Below are 20,908 nucleotides of genomic sequence, written 5' to 3'. Positions count from 1 at the left end.
AAACAAACGGTAGCTATACTGTACATTCTATCACTATGACCATTTTACCAAGTAACATTTGATTATAGTATATGTTAATGTGTCTTAATTAAGCCTTAGATAAATTTCCCACAATCTTATTATTTTTTAATCATATTTTTTTTAAATGTGTTTTTGATACAAAATTATAGATCCGCCTAAACAGAGGGAGTAGTAGGTTTTATTTTAAAAATAATTTACCAGCAAATAAACAAATTTGGATCAGACATGAATAGTTCCAGCTCACAAGGGTCTTCTCCATACATGTACATAACGCCCTTGGGGTGATATAGGAGTCTCGGGTTGATACAGCATGTGATACAGATTTTGACATGTAATATTCAGTATATACTTCGCGCTACTTAATGTATAATGGACGCTCTAAGTGGTAGATATCAAGAGAACCAATTGTTTTTGTTATATTTGTATTTATTAACTTATACCCTAGTCAAAGGTCTTGAGAAAAGATGAAATTTGGAACCAATAGCTAAAGATTTAAACGGTAATCAAAAATTAACAACCCGTCGGGGATAACTACTAACTAGGCGCGCAGCTGCCGTCAGGCAAAAAAGCTTTTGTCTGCACTTAATTTTGCCAATTTTTTTTTTTGAGATGAAATACATCCAGGACAGGCATAAATGATGCTCTAAAACGCTATCTCCGCGGAGCTTCGCCCTGGACCTGCTGGGGGCCTTAAGCCCAGACCCCCTGCCGTAATTTTGCCTACACTTCAATTTGGCCTCAGCTACGCGCCTGGTAATCAAAGAAAATAGGCACATAACAAACATCATGAAATAACCAAAATAACACCGGCACTTAGAATTTCCAAAAGTAAAGTTTTAAGCAACCAGGACTTCACTGTAAAACTGGCAGAATGAATCAGTTGCATCGGTAGGATAAGCGTCTTTTGCTTTTCAAGAAACACCCACCGAGTTTCCTATAAAATGTCACGTCCGGGGTAGTCGAAAGAGGAAATGAAAACTATGATACGATGAACAAATCGTCTCTTATGGTGCAGATGGGTACAACATAACGACCCAAGAGTTCATGATAACGATCATAGAACTTTTAGATAGATAAATCGTTCATTCGGCAAAAGCATGTCAATTTTACAGTGATGACTTTAATTTTATAGCAACATAACCCTGGCTAGCTGTTTCAGAAACCTACTGAATTCTAAGAAGTCTAGACTAGTGTCGTATGAAAAGTCCATCTAGCTTCGGCAAGCTCTGGCATAACGTATGAGTTATCATATAAAAATTCCATAAGCACACATGTAGCTTACGACTAAAAAACTTATGACACAGAGCAAAAGGTCATTGCGGATGTAGTCTGGTCAGGATCACGAGCTACACTTTCCATTATTTGATATCTAAGAATATTACAAGATATGGGTCTGACTTCATAGTGTCCGTTTTTTAAATCTCTTTTTTTTTCTTTTTTTTTTGTGTGTGTGTCGGGGGGGGGGGGAAGATGTGATGCGTAGAATCCCCTAATCTATGATTGTTTAAAAAACAAAACGTCATCTATATAGCGGAAACTGAGATCAAAGTATCTGGGTAAACAATGACAATTGGATAAGACCAGCTAAAAAGTCAGTCTCATAAGAGTAAAGGAATGGGTCAGCGAGTAGCGGAGCACAATTTGTTCCCATTGGAAAGCTGGAAACACATCCACCACACTAGACAAATATATTGTAAATAAAAATACCAACATTTTGACCTGTATATTCAGAATGATTTCAGGATGTTTTGTTTTTTTTTGTTTCGTTTTATTTTTATAAGTATGGAGAATTTCTATCATGTGCTTCGTACATGTACATACGTATTTGTATTTAGGTGTAGTTCATCATTTTGTGAGCAACAACGATGTATAATGAGTTTGAGACGGGATTTTAACTCAGCATGGGAATTAGTAGTATACAGAGTTGAAGTAGACAGGGGTCCTTTTGCTAATATATTCAGATAATAATCTAGCATTGTGAAATCAAGGTCTTTCGTATTTTCCTGGGTCCACATATGCATACCACTACAGGAGTAACAAGCGTCGTGGTAAAGCCTTAAGACCCTCATTTATAGAAGTTAGTAGTTTCGGAAAGAGGCTTGATAGTATTTTTTTTTTTCAGATCAAGCTATGAAGCGTTGCTTGTATTGATTCTTATAAGAATACATGGATGGAACATCACAATCATGATGATGGAGGATATCATAATTAAATGTATCAATACCCTTTAAGTACCATTTAGGCAATTGGTGACACAACATAATTCCCAATTTGGTATTTGTTACCTCGAATATGCAGATATGTTTTGACTGCTTATATAAGGAAAAAGTGCGGGAAATTTTCCCGCCATTTTTCCATAGTGCATTTCAACTAAATTTGACCTATCAATTTCTTGAAAAGGCAAATTTTACAAACACTATGATGGTTATTTCAGTTTTTAGTTTTGGTTCCTTCTCATTAGTTTGGTTTTCTTAGAATACGGCATTTATACAGTATGTCTTTATGCCTATAATTGGTGTCTATTACATCATATACACAAAATTGCATTTTTTTTGCAAAATGTTAACAGGTTTATTATTTAGAAAAAATGTTATCTTAAAACTTACAAATTCCTGATTGTTTTTTTTTTCGGAAGTTCAAAACCAAAACTATGTTGCTGGAATTGCCAATGACAGAAGAGTTGATCATGATATCCCATCTCCCAAGATACTGAATCCTATTATTCCAACATACATGAAAATCTTCACAAAGAAAATAGACTTATCGCAAACATAAGTAATCGGTACAAAGGACAATTGGGCGGATCGACGAACATTTCTGTTTACAATTGATGGCCATATGTCAGATATTTTAAACATTTCAGGATGATTACTTTCATGCGCCTGTCTGCAGTCAGGAGATGTTAACATATCTTTGTGTCGTTATTTTACATTTTAGTTTGATTTTGAAGAATTGTCATAAATCTTTTACCGTGGATTGTATTACTTTTATTACAAAGATAAAAGTTAAGGCAACAACTTAATCATTAACCTTGCATGCTCATTTTTGCGTGTAATTTATCTAATTATTTGTTTCTATGTGTTACGTTTAAAGAATTTTTTTTCGTATTTTGTGATATGTTTTTGGTTAAAATTTTATTACCATAAAGTTATGTCTTATAGTTCCAACAACATACCAGCAGTAAATCGTAGAAACACAAAAGAACGAAAAAGCACACATAAAAAAAAAAAAAAAAAATACCAGCACAAAACTACCAAAAAAACAAGCAAACCCAGGGGCTCCATTAGAGCGAGCAGATCCTACTTCATGCACGTGCTGGTCGTTGACGATCAATATCATATTTAAAAGGGTACAATTACTGTTTCGTTGTGAATAAAGAAATGTTTATTAATCCAGACATGAAACGTGAACTAAACATGTTAAAATTACTCCTAACAATCTATATACCTTCAGGCGCGTACATTTTCATCTTGTTCTAGATGTCCGACTTTCGTCAAAGATCTCTTTGATATAAGAAAAAAACATGTTCAAAAGGCATGAATAAAAAACATGCTTTAGTTATAAAAAAATCCATCAAATACTCGAAGTCACAAGCCAAATGATGTACGCAACTGGTTGTTGTCTTATTACAGGAGTAATTTTGGCGATGACAAGCAATACATTAAATTCCATTTACTAATATCTCGATTGTTCTGGTGAAGCGACTTAAAATAATGCAACTTTAAACGAATGTCAAGACGTATTTTTTCCCAGTTTTCTTACTACTAGAGCTGAAATGAGAAAAAAAATCAAAACATGTGAGATATATTTGAACCATTTTCAAAGTTGTACATGTGAAAAAACAAAAAAACAAAAAAAACAAAAAACAAAAAACAAAAACAAAAACAAACAAACAAACTGTTTCAAGGACCCGAACTCCTACATCAGTCTACGAATGGTTTTGAAAATTTCGGCATAGGTCCGTTTAATGATGCGGACAATTTACACGTGACAAACGTTTGCTACAAGCAACGGTTTTTGAGTTATTTGCAAAAAAAAAAAACAAAAAAAAACTAAGCCCTATGTTTTATTTAAATTAACGGCGGGCATGTTTTCTTTTTTTTCACAAATCAAAAATCCCAACAGTCATTTTGTGTGAGATACCCTAAGGAACAAATACGCGAACTTTCATTGACTTCTGTGCAGTGGGGTTTGTGAAGAAGATTTTCAAACTTGTTCTTACTAAAAATGCAAAAAAAAACTGTTTCAGGGGCCGTACCTCCTACATTAGTTGACAAATATTTTTTGAAAATTTCGGCACAGGTCCGTACAATGATGCTGAACAACATTAGCCGTGCCAAAATTTGCTTAAGGCAACGGTTTTTGAGTTATTTACAAAAAAAACTGCCGTCAGACCCCTTGTTCTATTTTAGTAACGGTGGCCATGTTTTTTTTTCACGGATAAAAAATCCAATGGTCATTTTGTGCAGAACACCCTACGGAACAATCATGCCAAGTTTACGTCATGTCGGTCAAGTAGATTTAGAGAAGAAGACTTGAAAATTTGTGCACGACGACGACGACGAGGAGGGACGTCAAGTGATGGGGTAAGCTCAATTGGCCTTTAGAAAAGTGAATTCGGTGGGTTTTTGACATGCACGTATCACCTCCTGTCTGATATTTATAAAGACTGCTACTTGATGAAATTGGAAGCCCAGCAAACTTTAAGGCACATTATAAACTATTAGCCCGAGGTATTTGTAACTATTCTCTATGCATAAAACTTCGTTATATTACTTGCTGCTGTATACAGAACTCTTTTGAAACTTTATAAACTAAAAGACAAGCACGAATTCACTATTATTTCTTATTCAGAATCAGTTACAAACCACATAACCAGTCATAGTTTTTTATTTGGGTGTTGCTCTAAAATTTATAACAATTGTACATAAAATTAGCACTTTGCAAAACTTTTAGAGTTATCGTTCTTAGTTTTGTTTGAAACTAAGTTTCTGTACTCACAAAAAGAAAAATATTTGACAGTTTGTATGTCAGTCATTAGACTATTTACAAAATCCGGTTACATGCAGCAAAACACTATATCAACTATTATTATTTTGCATGCTACAGCAAAAGTTTATATGTCTGTGAACTGCTGCTCTATTTAATACCGAAAGATATCCATCTATCTAGGAGAATGTTACTACTTCGCCAAAAATGTACGAAACAAACTTTTCGGTTACTACCTGATATCATGAAAATCGTTCAAGAATATGATGTGACTGAGTTCCCTGATAAACTTTTCACAAGACGAATTTTCCTGTGTGTCAAAGCGGAAATCAATCGTGAAAAATGTGAAAGACCCATCGACTTAAGTGCGACACTATGGGAGACATAAAATTAAGACTAACGCTTATGTCTTGTGGCAGTCAGAAATGTATGAAAGTACTTGATTTGTATGTTATTGTCTGACGTAAGTCGGCCTATATACGCAAACTTATTCATTTTTTTCTTTTTCATTTAATTATATACATGTCTTTATAAATATCGCTTTATTCCATATTACTACATGTTAACATAATAGGCAATCAAATAAATATTAGAACTTCACAACCATTTTTCTACAAGCAGTTTTGAATATTTGATATCGCCTTTTTTATGTACTATTGTAACATAAACTTACCTCCTTACGGAGGCTATATATAACCGACCAGACCCTACTTTTTTCGACAAATGAGTGGAATGTTTAGTGTGCTAGCTCACAGAAGCAACAGTCCTCTCGTAAACATATATATATATACCCACTCAGAAAGATCACCCTGACTTCAAGCCAACCATTCGTCCGATTTGCAACGAACTTAGAAGAGAAGTTGTGAATACCGAGATTTTTTTACCATTTAAGGTTTAAGGATCTAGATCACTTTGAATGATGCACTAAATAAATGCATGATAGTGTCCATAAAATAAAATAATTGCGATTCGAGTGGATGTGTGCATACGTTTTATTCATGTGCATGCTGTATTGAAAGAAGTTATACATAAAATAATAATACGTTGCACATATTTTGTAATAGGAATCACATTTCTAAAGTCTGTATGTTTTATTTGCTTTTGTTATTATTTTTCTTGACTTCCTGATTTAAGATATACTTTGACACACAGTCATGCATTTCTTACGTCCAAACATGGTACAGAACAGTTCAATCAGTGATTTGAAACAATCATACACATTGAGACATACATAGTCAACGCAACGCATGCGTGCGCAACATAATTATAAATAAAGTCGAAAGCGACTGTAACGAGAGGTGGATAAAAACATATTACTTTTAAGACCCGAAGGACATTGAGAAAATTGCACACGTAAAAATACCGACCCGCACCAAAATGCGGAAAATGGGAAGCATTTGAACTCTTATGTATGAAATTGACACTAATAGCACACGTGCATACATTGTCTGTCGATTAAATGATGGACTATTGTTAAGTCGCTAATAGTGTTAGCGAATTCTTGCACTCGTAATTTCTGTATTTATACTCGCATATGATTTGCAATAATGTGTAGTTATATGCCACATAATCCAGATCTTCGCCGTGTTCACCGCCACTATGTTATAGTTCTAGATTCATACCAGATTAAAATGCACCCCTTAAACATCATACAGGTGTGTTCTACTTATATTTCTTGCTTGAATGAGAACGGGAAGTTTACATGAAATGATCAGTGAGCTTTGAACATTACCCTGTTTCCGATTCAGGTACTGCTCAAGGCTAGTAACAAGACTTTATAGGTCATATGCATTAGCACGCCCTGATATTTATGAATATTCATTGCCAACTGCTTAAATCTGGTTCATAAACTGGTTCTCTGTCAATATCATAAGCGACCCAGAGATCGCTACAACGTACCTTTTTAAAAACAAATCATACACATGTCTATGCGTGTTTTTTTTGCTTCCATTAGAACGGGAAGTTTAGTTATTAAAAGATAAAATGATCGGTTAGCATTGAATTTATGTAATATTACCCAGTTTCCGATTCAAACACAGGCGTTCATTACAATAGGGTATGTAAGTCTCGTCACGTGACTCCGTGGTTTCGTAAGAATGGGTCCTAGTCTACCATTCAAATGTATGGAGATTCGTCATTAACATAGCAGTGAGTTCAATATTAAAAGCGAAGTAACATTTTTTGGGTAAAAATACTGATTAAAAACGACAATTATCAAGTTTAAGAGATAAAAATGTTTAGAACAGCATAAAATAGAAGATTTTGCATTATGAAGCAGCGTTTGAATTTCCCGGAAGTACACACTAAAATGCATATCAGTCTCTGATTTCAATACGTTCTACAACGGAAATTCCGGAAGGGAAACTGAAACTAGAACGAGACTTACAAACCCTAATATCAGTACATCGATATCTATATATAGCCATTCGGATCATAACGGTTACGAAAGAGTACGCAATTATATCAAGACTTTTGCAGGAGTCCTCCGATTTTAGAGCATATCGCATTTGTACTATTTTGGATGTTGAAAGTATGCCAAAATCAGTGACAGTGATCTTTTTTACGATTTGCGACTTTGAATACTTCAGTCTTTGATTTTAACTCCCACACCTATGTTTCCAGCTAAGTGAGTGCAAGTGCATATGTGTTATATTATGGGTCTAAAATGTTTTTAATTTAAGGAATACATATCACGTGAACAATTTCATTAATAATGTCACTTTGTGACGAAATACACAAAGTTATAAAAAAATTAATAAAAACGCACCAATAATAACTAAAAGCGAATGTTTGACAAGACATACAAAAACGTGTAAACATAATACAGAGTATAGTACAAATGCAACAATTCTCACAACAGCTTTAAAATAATATCAGTAAAAATCGAATATGAAACAAAAAGTGGAAACAGCAATTAACGATCGGTCAACATAAGAAGCCAAATTAAAATATTGTCAACAAAAACATATCGCTGATTTCAAGGGTTACTTCCCTTCCCTTAGGTCTACCTCATTAAGGGGAGCTTTTGAAAGATACTTTATCAAGGTTGGATTAAAGGAGCCTTAATTTAGAGAATGAAGGGGCACACATAAGTATGTAAAATTATATTAAGTTACCACACCTCTTTTCGTCTCAATCAGCATTTCAAAATCTTTTGATTAACACATTGCATTTTTGTTGTTCGCTTTCGTCGGAAGATTTCCCGTCCCAAACGATGAAATGAGCTTATTTTATGTTAATAAAGAATAATGCTTGGTTGTGAAAATTCAATCATATAAGGGGATGTTTGTTTACTTACTGTCCTCGCACTAATAAGGCTTTTTATCAGATGAATAACCGTCACAACGCAAGTTTTTGTCATACATATACATGTATACACCATGTATACACCATGTATACTTTTTGGCTGTAGAAAAGGAGAAACTATTTTCATTTTTTTGACACCTAAAATTTTAAACATTTGCTCCCTAATGAAATAAATGATTCAAATCGTAGCTACTCAGATATTTCCACTAGTAAAACAATGTTTTTCTTAATTTTTGTATGACGAGTATAGTACCGATTACGTTTGGCTTGTACGTGTACCTAAACCCTTTAGGGCTTAGGAAGGAAGCCGGTTTAAACGTAACCTTTTGTTTAAAATGCATACTAACTTATCTAATGAAAACGGTACAAGTTAGACTGAGAACTGAATCCTCGTAGACTTTAAAATTGGTTCGGTTTATACAGGTGTCCCGTCTACCAGGTCACAAGTTTATTTAAATTGATATCAAGCGACTTTAAAAAGATTCTAGTTAGACGACTAGGATTATTCAGGGTTCGATTTAGGCAGGTTTCATTGCAGAGAATAAATGTTTACAGATGATGGTTATACACACGTGGTATTTGGTTATGAATCAGGAGTGTACTATTCGTCACTTGACTGAATTTTCCAAACTAGTTGGTGAATAAAAACTGTCCAAATTAGGCCAGTATATAATTAACATCTCGGCCTCCACACAAGCTGAAAAGGTTTCCAAACTAATCTTGGTTTGGTTTAAACAGGTCTTTCTGAACTTATTTCTTGTCTTCTTGTAACTCGACAAAATCGTAGTCTTCTCGTTCTTCGGGTAATATACAGTGATCATAATTTTCATCCTTTGAAACGATAATGAACCTTCTCTTCCCGTTTTCATGTTCTGTAAGATCATAATCGCTCTCTAAAGTAGAGTCATAAATATCGGAAGGTTTATCATGTGTTAGTGAACTCATAGCACAATCGTAGGTATAGTCTTCATCTACTTTACCCTTAATAGATTCTAAATTATCAACTTCCTTATTATCATAAATATCATCGTCGTCTTCTGGTTTTAATACGTGAAGTAATCCAGAATGATTAAATAATCCCCCCATTTCAGAATTGTCGAAATCCGTCATATCATAATGATCATCAGCAACAGCCATTTCCTCTGTCTTTTTCTTTTTAGGTGTTGTTTCGTTCTTATTGTCAATATTTTCGCCGTCGACGGATTCGGCATCTTCATATATATTGTCTAATTCTTCTGCTCCTATTGAAGAAAATTCATTCGTATAAACGTCATCTGTCCTAATATCCGTACAACAATCTTCCAGATATTTTTCACACTCCTCCAGTATGTTCTTCATAGCTTCAGTATTCATAGAAACTGGATGTTTTCTTTTAGATGTCTTTTTCATTGATTGTGCATAGATTGGTTCCGCTGCTTGTTCCGCTGTACCCTTTTGCATATTTAGCTCATCAGCTTCTGTTTGGACGAGTTCAATAGATTGGTTATTTTTTGCATGTTCTGTGAGTGTTGAGTCTGGTACGGTCTTCGTGTCTTTATTTTCAATCATTAAACGTGTCTCTGTTTCTTCTTTGTTAGATTTGACGCTCTTCTCACTCAACTTTCTATTTTTCATGAACATTTCCTCATCAATCTCCTGATAATTCGAGGACAATGGTTTCAATTCATGTTTCGTATTTTCAACCTCGGGCATTGATTCTACTGCCTGTTTTTCCTCTGTGGATTTTCCGCTCTTCATACTATTCTGTCTATTCTTGAGAAACATTTCTTCATCAATTTCCTGATAATTTGAGAATACCGGTATTTTATTTGAAACTGCTTTCATATTGCCATTTTGGGACAATGACTTCGCATCATCATTTACAACTCTTGGTTTCCTCTCCTTGTCATCAGATTCTATTGTGATGTTCTTATTACTGCCTTTTCTATCCATAAGGGATATTTCCTTGTCGTCATCACAATAGTTCTGGTTTCCATCAGATTGTGTTTCCCCGTGTTTTTCACCTTTGTCGATAGAAAGGCACGTGTCTCCCGTATATGGCCAGCTCTCGACTGGTTGTCGTTTTTCAAGTAAGGATTTAGGTTTTGATCTTAAAATGAAAAATGAAAATGTTGGATATTGTGCAAACATTTTGCTTTTCTTTTTATACTTGAAAAAAATGAATTTGTTTAGGTTTTTGTAATGGTTGATATGTATATATACACATTTTTACAAAATGCATATACAGAAATTGGTTAAATAGTTTAATTGTACATTTTCATTTGCCGTGTTAAATGTTGGATACCGTAGAATCCAAGCGTAGAATACATGCCGGTAGATACAAGTACTATTACTGCTACAAATACCATCCCTAATCTGATACTCAACATGATGAAATCAGAATTTAATACTCAGTCTTTCTCGTTTTAGTGTAGCGGAAATGACCGATTTTACATGCTCATGACAGGACATACACCCGAAGCAGAACAAACAGTGCCTTTAGTATACACAACAAGACCAAGAACTAAGTGTATAAATGTACCTACCTGAGTCTGATACACAATACGATGATGACGATCAACACCACCAATACACCGGAAACAGATCCAATTATTATACCTACTGAAGATATAGGCAGAGAAGCTACGTCAGAATTTAACGTTAGAGTTCAGATCGAGGGAGCTATTAATTTGATTTTGTTTACTAAGATTCCAAAGACCATTGTGAATTTAAAATAAATATTCTCAGACGTGAATATGATTGGTTAATTAAGAATGGTTTGATCAAGGTTGAGTTTGGATATAATGTGCGCGCTTTGTGGTCGACTTTTTAAGATGTCCGTCTGTGCAAGACCAGACAGGGTAGTCAAGGACGTTAAAATCCCCTCACTCACTCGACTTTTAAATTTCTACAAGATATTTGTGAATACCGAGGGCAAAAAAGACGTACATTAATTGCTCGTTGATGCAATCATACACTTGCGGAAGAATGTACACGATGCTAGTATGCACAATCGTTGTACCGTGAAGGAAGACACCCGACATAACAATTCAAAATACTATAATCATGGTTTTAGTTACTCTACTGCAACAGTGTATAGCAGTTTACGTTTTAATCGAAATGAAAACAAAACAAATTGTAATTGTATACACTGTAATTTTCTCACAACATTTTAGACTTTTCTTCGGAATAACTTTTCATATTGTACATGTTAATTGTAAGTGTAGATGAACTTACTTTGCTCGGGTGATAATCCATCACCTTTTACAACTGAAAATAAACCAGTATAGTAATTATATTTCAAAGTTAAAAATACTTTTGAAAGCAATACATTGTTTTATCTTTTTTCAAGCCAAAACGTGGGTTTTTCACTGAAAGGTGGCTTATGTTATAAGAACAGATTTTTCCAACTTTTTCGACCAACAACTATTTTCATTCGATTTCAAACATTTTAAACAGTAAAATACCTTTCAAAATTACCAATATTCTGAATCATCTCGAAACAATAGCATCGATTGGGTAGACTTAAACAAAGCATAAGTACACATACCTTGTCCTAACGTAGTATTCAGTTGGAACGACATGCTCGAATCATTTGTTGTTGTATCATTTGTGCTGGTTGTCATGGTTGTAGAATTTTCAGTAAGGTCAGGAGTTCCACTTAGAGGCGACGTTACTGTTGGTCCTGTATAGCTCATTACTGGTTGCGTCGTGGTGTCGGTTGTGGTATTTACCGTTAATACATTTGTTGTCGACTTTGATATCAAAAATGTCGATGACCAAGGTTGTGTAGATCGAAAATCAGATGTCGTCGATGTATAATTGTCGCTCACCTGATCTGTCGTTGTTATCGTCGTAAAGGCTACTCCTAAACGATATCATACATAATCAGAAAAGATCGCTTTATAATAAGATGTCAGATGTTTGGAAGGTTACAATATTTTCTTTCGGAACTCAAGTTGTTTCCTATTTCCGTTTTCCTTTCTAACATTATAAAAATAATATTTATAGAAAAGTCTTTTTTTTTTATTGAAGAACAACAAGTTATCATCATTTTATTTATTTCCACTTTCGTAGAACCCATTTCATCATCTGTTTTTATAGTTTGATTCTCTGTTAGAAATGTTAATGTTTATTTTTATGGTTTGTGTTTGTTAATCATACACAAAACTGTGTTGTCTTAGAGAAAATTAGTCTGCAATAATATTCCGAGCGTTAAAGAAGGGGAAGAAAACTATATCAGATACTGCGATGTAAACAGGAAGTGGAATTGGGTGTTTTTAGATCCTGCATGCAGTGATTGAAGGAATAATTACTACTTGTATGCCTGAATTTAATTAGATCATAAGCATTGTACTTTAAAACAGCGAATTAAAACTCTTTACAGCATGGCTTCGTTCTTCTACTTGGGTGTTTAAAACAGTAGTACTCGACGAAAGGCGGATCAGAAGTGGGACACCCTTATAATGTCGAAAATGTTGATTAATTATATATCAAAAAAGGAATTCACTGGGGCTCCCCCAGGTGTCTTTCTGCATCCACCACTGTACTGTACATGTAAGTTGATATGCATTAGTACATGTATTTGTACCAAGCGAATTTAAGTAGCAATGAAACATAATCGAAATTTCTAACAAACAATGCATTTCATAATATAACAAACGAATTGCGATGGTGCATTCATCGAAGCTCGTGTGATTAATCATAATTTTAATGATTAGTAAAATGATTTGTTTTCTGTGACATGATACAGACTAAAACTTTACTCATCCATTACAGCCCAGTGAGCTGATATCATCCTTGCATAAATCCTTAACACACCATACATGATGTTCTTCATTAGTTTGAAATAAATATGCGCAATAGAAAAATAATATAAGGATTTTTCCATATACATCCGTCCGTACTAACCCTCGTCCCATGTAACCCCACCCTCGAGCAAGCTCACAGGGTTGGTATGGGTTAATAAAACTCGTATAATATATATAGCATTACGTACTATCGTCGTCTAGGTATACATAGAAAGTGAAATCGAGTGATTTTAGGGTTATTGTATGAATACTGGGGAATATTATCCAGAGTATTATTTTATATCGCACGAGTTTACGAGTGCAACGTACATTCTACGAAAAATAATATTCCCCAGTATTTATGCAATGACCCTTTTATTGTACGGCAATATAATAATTTAGTCTTGTTTAAAATTAACGTTTGTCACGGATAACGTCACAAATTTTAACTATATTTGAACTAGTGCAATATGGAAATTTATTGCACGCTGACGTTGCATTGCTTTCTATGGGAAAGTTATATTGCTATACAATAAAATGTATTTCAGTAACAAAGGCACATTGGCATACTGTTTGTAACTTTGTCAACTGGTGCTTAAACTGAAAAGGTTCAAATCTAAAATAAAGGATAAGAAATATCTATCATAGTCCATACCACTCTTAACTTGTTATGTGCAAAGCATTCTATTCTTACAAAGGAAGTGTGTGCATGTGAGTTCCATACCTTTATAAATATTCTAACAAGCTGTAACTGCAATAAAAAACTTCAAAATAAATAGATAAATATAGAAACGTTACTTTTAAGGGCAAATTACCGCTTATCAATGTGCTACAAGACCACCAACAAGCTCTCCCTATATGACCTTGCCCTAAGCTGTTCATTCCAGTTCTTTCTCGGTCCATTATTGTTTTTTCAAAACTGCTTCTAGATTGTAATCTCCAGGTGTTGAAAGGCCTGAATCTCTTCCTTTTTCCTTACGAATTCCGTGTTATGACCTTCCATATAATAGTTGTTGGTGGCTTCCTTAATGTGTGGCTTATTCACCGCCAATGTTTCTGTAAAAGTTTTTGGTCTACAGACGTTCGTTTAGTAATTCCCAGTAGCTCCAATGTGCTGATGGTGTTTAGCCACTGTTTCGTATTCTTCGTATCTCTCAAAACTTTACAAATGCAGGAAGCATAGTTGATCAGAAGGGAGGGAAAGGTGGGGGTATGAAAGCAAGAATACGAAAAGTTCAGGATCCCAACACGAAGATAAGAGTATTCAACAGTAATGTAAGGACAGTATTATTGTATGGTACAGAGATACAGATGTCTACATGTACAGTTGCAACAGTAAAAATGGGTACTGAGTTTCATAAACTCTTTTTTTCAGGCGTATCCTACAGCTAGGTCTATCGGCCAAATACCATCAGCAACAAGAAAGTATGGGAAACTACGAAACATTTTTTATACCTATACACCAAGGATTTTTTTTAAAGTCGTGGAAGGTGGGTAGCTCATTAACAAATGTTACATGACAAGCCCTTACATGGAATCCTCAAGGAAAAACGAAGAGAAGTAGTGTACGACATTGCTACACCCGGAGAGATCAATCTAGAGTCGCGAAATTTTGGATCCGCTGAAATTAACCGCTATACGGTATAAAAATGTGAAAGATTTTGAATGAGCTAAAGAGAACAGCTCAGGACAATTTGTTGGCGGCCTATGACCCCCGTCCCCGGAGGAAATAAAAGGGTTAAATGAGTAAGTACATGTATATCACCCAAATATCTCCAGCTGGTTGTCACAAGATTTCTGTTTTAAATTATATATTATAATGCATTAGAATTGCATTAAACTAAACGAAGAATTTGTTATCTAGAGGGGTCAAGTGTCAAGTTTTCTAAAGGTACTTAATTTCACGGTTATCGACAATTAAACTTCCGTAATTATTATTCATCCGTAGTATAATATATGCTTTACTTAAGATACAAACTTTTCTCCTTATAAGGAAGCCGGTAAAGAAGATTGGTACGGATTTCATTCTGTTTCAAATGAAAGCTTGAAAGGCTTTGGTGAAATTGAAATTGATACGGACAAACAAGTCATTGATTTCAAGAGTTATGTCCCTTACCTTAGGTCTGCCTCCTTAACACCGAACTGGAATCACGGGGCATATTTAAAAAATACTACTCTAAATATCTAAAAACACTTTTGGTACTACAAACTCAATTATTTAAAACCCGATGAAAGGAGCTTTCCTGTCTCTTGGAAAATTGTCCCGAGAACCCATAGTTGTCACAATCTACATACGTGTGTATGTACACATGTTTCAATTAAAAAAAGGAACCTGCAGGTAGACTCAAGTTAGACTAATTGCATTTGACCCATATTGTACAGTAATATTTCGGATGCAACTCCAGTTGGATAGTCGAGCATTTTTTAAAAGTGTTCTCACTTTGCAATCAAGTGCTCATGTTATCTCCTAGAAATCAAGGTTTCAAATGCTACCAAGTTCTTTTTTAATGCTTTCTAATGAAAACTGATGAGTTTTCATGGTATTATTTTCTTCTACTACCCCTAATCTAAAATTCAGAATGTATCAGTGTCCGGTCACAGTCAACATGTACATGTATCTGCATATTCTTACCTTTTACGAAATAAGAGCTATTTTGGTTAACCGTTATCATTTACAAAAAAAGTAATGGAATTTGAAATTACACTGTATTCAATTTATAGTTAAAATAAACTGGTCGGCTAGGTAAGTTGGGCTTCAGTATTTCTACAGTTTATCAACAAATGGGCGTATAAAAATTGTTTACATGCTTCCTTAAACAGAATATGTTGTATCATTTCAAAGTAAACTATATTACATAATCATTCTTGACATAAAACACTTGCGACTTGTTAATAGCTGCAACCAATAATCATGAAAACTGAACAATTGAAATTGACAGGTTTTGGGTTGAGCAATAAAACAAAATTTATATGTACAATTCGAAATGACAATCAGAGCCTTAGAAAATGGTGCGTCTCCTTATTGAAAATTTATTAGGAGTTTGTACGTGCAAGCTAACGCACGAAACTGCTATTTGTACGTCTCTATAGGCCAAATCATGAATCTAATGAACAACAGAACTGAAATCCGGCCTAATTTTTGGAATAAACATTTCATTAGGTTTTAACTTTTACTATTATAGAACTACAATGTATCTACATGTATTCTTCGGTATGTACACAGGGTAAACTTTTCCTGTTAGATGGACGGGGGCGGCTTTATAGTCCGAATGTTTATTAATTCGAAGGTTCATTAGTCTGAAGGTTTCAGAGTCCGTAGCTTACAATGTATCGCTTTAAAAGCAAAAGGTATATACATGTAGCAGTGGTATTAAGTTACCACCTCCTACTTATGTTTTTCCAGCTGAATGACTTTCCTATATGGTTTCTAGGAAGGGGGGAGAGGAGAGGGTGGGGAAATGGGATAACAATCAGTAAGTTTTGTTCATTTTTTTCTAGTATTTTTTCTTTAACTTTTGATAGTTTGCAGGTCAATAATTGGTTGTCAACCCTGCCTCTCGATGTGATTTAGTTTGGGCTATCTGAGAATGCAGTGCAACAGGCTTTCCAAGTTTTCAAATAACCAAACTCCACTGAGAAAACGAGAGGACAGTCAACCCGTTTCCATTTTATACCAAATGTTTGGGTTTTTTTTATTCCATCTTTTTAACCCCTTCTCAAGTGATTAATTCTCATCATCACAGATTTATGCTAATGGAAGAGGAAGTGTTCCGACTTATTTTACACAATTTAGCACTTCAAAGTAACTCAATTTAAAAAAAAAATATATCAAAAAAAAAAATTTCCTTACAAAACGGAATTTCGAAAATGAAATTTCTTAAGAAATTGAGGGTTCATTAGTTAATTTCTAATGAAATAAACGTTTGTAATAAAAAACACAAAAGATCAAACGAATCAATTCATTAGATCCAAAAAAACTGTATGTAAGATATAAATCTGGCGATACAGATGAGATTATATCTTACCTCTCACAAAACTGTCCTAGAACTGTCAAAAGAAAAGTTCTACATGTATGACAAATTTAGAACCATTCTCGTACAGATCTAGAGCCAGCTAATCTGACAGTTCTCGCAAAACCGGTTCTACTAGTAGAACTGTTCTCGTAGCGCCAGCCCTGCCAGAACTGTCAGAAGAACTGGCTCTAGTAGTATAACTGTGATAGCTCACAGCGACCTATGTGATCTCAAAAATCTTCCCCATTACACGCCAGATGTTTACGGTGACTGATACCTAAGAATTTAAAATGACCGCTGACATACGTTTTGTTAATTTTATTACAATACTTACAAAGTCATGCAAATATTACATATTTAAATAACTTTTTTGCTCAACATTTACACATTATTGATAAGTATGTTCTTGTTGGGTAGTCATGATGTTTAAATGTTTGTATATAGTGTATATAACGAGAATAGGTATGGTGAATAAATCAAAGAGACAACAACCGAACCGGGATGAAAATGTCAGCCCAAGGCCACCCATTGGTACGAGGAACCCTCATACCACAGGGCAGGCTTCAGTTGGCCCCAAAACATCACTATACATAGGTACGTCGGAAGAGTTGTCTATATATACTCAAGTTACATGAAAAAAAAACTAGAGGTGAAAACGAAACAAGACATACAGAGGCCAAAAATTCATTCCTGACCTAGCTGGTACAGGCGGAAAACATGTTGCGGGGTTAAATTACTTTGTCTTGATTAAAACCCCTTTTAAAATCTGGCCACTGTGGAAACAATATCACGCAACTAAACACGTCTAACATGTACACAAAAATGTATAGTACAACTTGTACAGAACGACACGTTGTTTACAGGATAAGGCATAAACAACTGTTATAAGGGAACTAAAGACATGATTGATATACATGTAGGTACAATTAGTTGTTATATTCTCTGGTAAACATTTGGAGCACGATGCTTCATGTTTATAAGGGCTTGTCATTTAGAGGGGTTTTAATTTAATTGAGATCAATTTTACATGAATGCAAATATTTCAAGTTGGGTCAATGAATTTACGCCGATCGACCAAAGATAGGTGTGCACCATCACGATTCAGTGATTTTCTTTCATTTCAACATCTTATTTTTCTATAAAAAACGGGAAGTCATGCACTGGAAGCGCCAGTCCATGATCCGCCTTCGTTTAGACAGAATTATCGGTTATAACTCGAGATATACTTTTTTCTTGGCGTACCATTTTTCGTGGTGTTCTTGGTTTTTGTCTACCAAAGAATTTAAATTTTCAAAAACTTTTGTTACCAATACTTCAGTTCATGAATTAAGGACTCCATGAATTTACGAAAATATTTATGCTAATGAAAAAAAGTATGTTCACGGTATTTGTTTATCTCAGCTAGAGTCTGAGTTTAGTGGCTTGGCAAAGGCAAGACTTTTTCGGGGTATGGATTACGATTAAAAGAGAATTTGGGGTTTTAGTTTTTCAAGAAAAAGGGGTTTAGAGTGGTGTTTGGTTATCATGGAAGATATATGATTTTGAGAGGTTTTTGGTTATATTTGGTACAAATCAGTCAAATTTTTGGTGTTCAGGCCGTGACTTTTGCATACAGTTAAAGCAGAAAGTATGCAAAACTAGTAAAACTATTAAAAAATGCCGTTTAGTTCATAGGAATATGAAAAAAAGAGAAAAATCGCCATGAAGCAATGTTTTGAGAAATACTAAAAACGTTCACTTCTTTGGAGGCCGGAAAGGTTTATGTCTGATGAACATCAGTTTCAACGATTCAACAGCTGCACGGATGTTATTTTCAAAATCATCTTATCAATTTTCCTCACCCCTTTATCTTAAACAGTTACAACTTCCTTTTCTAGACAAGATAATAAAAATTACCCCTTTTCCTCATTTGCCCCGAATATATATATATATCTTATTTGCTCTTCATATCCCGTTTGGTATATGTTTTCTTTTAAACTGATAATTCATAAATCCTAATCCCCCAGTTTATTCAATTACAGACTTACCCCATTTTAGAAGAAATATTAAACATAAGTGTATAGCTTCCATCTTCCATATCACAATAATAGAATAAGGAAGTAACTTAACATTATTTAACGTATTTAGTTCCCCTTTTATGAAGGTATTTACACATCGATATAGTTACCCAAGAACCACTCTGTGTACACTTTACTTTGTATTGATATAAGATTTACGATAGAGATAGGGGTCTGGACATTATATTTAGAGATTTTTGGAAACTATATCTAAATGGGAAGAATGTTCCTTTAACACTAACAATTGTCTAAGATTGTGACTTGTTTGGTGTTGACATCGATATAGATTATAAAATTCTGGGTTCAGTTGGGTAGATAAGACCATATCAATTCACATGCATGTAGTAAAAAGGAGGAAAATTTTGTTTCTATCTATTTGAAGCAGGTGCATGTATAATATTTTCTCCTTTCATGGTTAATTTGGTTTGTATGAATGTTAATTTGAATTTTTTTATGAATTAAGTAGTACTCCAGCTAAGAATCATGCAAAATGTGATTCATGGGTAAAAAGCCTACATATTATTATTTTTGATATTATGTTTGAATTGCAATAGTAAACGGAAATCTACATTCAGCCTTTCATATAACCCGTGTTCTTAGGAGATAAAAATTATATAGAATGCACTGTAGATTTCAAAATTAAGGGAGATAATTGTTTAAATGACATTCAAATACAATAAAATCTGTTGGATTTTCAATGTTGATAATCTCCTAAGAGCAGGCAGATTTGAATTAATACTTACACATTTCATAGTATAGACCCATAAAACAACTTAATTACAAAAATAAAAATATGTAGCCTTTTCTGGAGTGTATCACATTTTTCAGATTTTGCATGATTCTTACAAAGACAGCTACTTAAGTCGGTGATATATACATCTCGGGCCATTCTATTTTTATCCCATACCTGTTTAAATACCTTTTCGCATATTTGAGTTACTTAAGACAAATCAATTGAAATTCATTGCTGACTTCCTTTTGATGTACTTGATATGTTTCGTTTAGTATTTTTTTCCATTGTTTATTGATTTTGTTTTTTGTCTTTCTGTCGTTCATTTCCTGAAATTCGACGGGAATTTTTCTACAAAGTTACAGAGTGGGACAAACCAAGGGTTTATTCAAGACCTTTGGGAAATAGGCAACTCAAATTTTCCTAATATTAGAACAGTAACAAATTCATAACGTAATATTTCGAACTAAAGTTTGGGTGGGCTACATCTTTCTCATGATGCATTTAACCATAAGTTTTCATTAATACGGAAAGGGATAGGTATTTTCATACTTCAGAGTTCTTACTGCATACTTCTGAGTTCTGACTTCATACGTAATAGTTACTTCAGAGTCATTTTAGAGTTTTTACCTAATACTTCAGAGTTCTTACTTCATACCTCAGAGTTTTAAGTGAATACTTCAGCGATGTTCTTTCTTCATACTTCAGAGTTACTTCAGAGTTCTTACTTCATAAACTTCACAGAAAAAAACTGGACCGAAGCGTAAAGCGAGACGTCTATAAATTTCATAGTGGTCCATATATCAATGTTATTTAGACTGGCTGATATAAGTAAGGAGCTAAAAAAATTAATACTGAATATTACTATATCTGTATCGCATATGGTATCAACCCGAGACTCCTATATTACCCGAAGGGCCATCGGCCCGCGCGGTTATATAGGTTGAGGAATGATACCACATGCGATACAGATTTTGACATGTCATGTTCATTTTATCTTATATTTTAACTTTACTTCAAATG

At 34.2% G+C, this 20,908-nt stretch overlaps 1 protein-coding gene across 3 annotated transcripts; it reads right to left on the bottom strand.

Moving 5' to 3' along the window:
* Positions 1 to 5,984: 5,984 nt before the first annotated feature.
* LOC148619838 (uncharacterized) lies at positions 5,985 to 19,284 on the bottom strand. Of its 3 annotated transcripts, none has more exons than XM_088580169.1 (6): positions 19,126 to 19,237; positions 13,901 to 14,141; positions 11,846 to 12,163; positions 11,533 to 11,565; positions 10,842 to 10,917; positions 5,985 to 10,405 (listed from the first exon to the last, which is right to left on the bottom strand). In XM_088580169.1, the coding sequence occupies exons 2-6, from the start codon at positions 13,986 to 13,988 to the stop codon at positions 9,067 to 9,069; spliced, it is 1,854 nt and encodes a 617-aa protein (XP_088436295.1). In that variant the 5' UTR covers positions 13,989 to 14,141; positions 19,126 to 19,237; the 3' UTR covers positions 5,985 to 9,066. The 3 variants fall into 3 exon arrangements, with proteins under 3 accessions (XP_088436295.1, XP_088436297.1, XP_088436296.1); XM_088580171.1 differs by lacking the exon at positions 13,901 to 14,141 and adding an exon at positions 13,810 to 13,836 and having other exon boundaries at positions 19,126 to 19,231; XM_088580170.1 differs by lacking the exon at positions 13,901 to 14,141 and having other exon boundaries at positions 19,126 to 19,284.
* Positions 19,285 to 20,908: the final 1,624 nt, after the last annotated feature.

This window comes from Perna viridis, chromosome 4, assembly GCF_037379345.1.
Source record: "Perna viridis isolate PV_CMFRI_1.1 ecotype Kerala chromosome 4, ASM3737934v1, whole genome shotgun sequence".
In the NCBI taxonomy this organism is placed as follows: Eukaryota; Metazoa; Mollusca; class Bivalvia; order Mytilida; family Mytilidae; genus Perna; species Perna viridis.
Note: the sequence above shows the minus strand (reverse complement) of the source record. Positions and strands in the feature narration are given on the sequence as shown.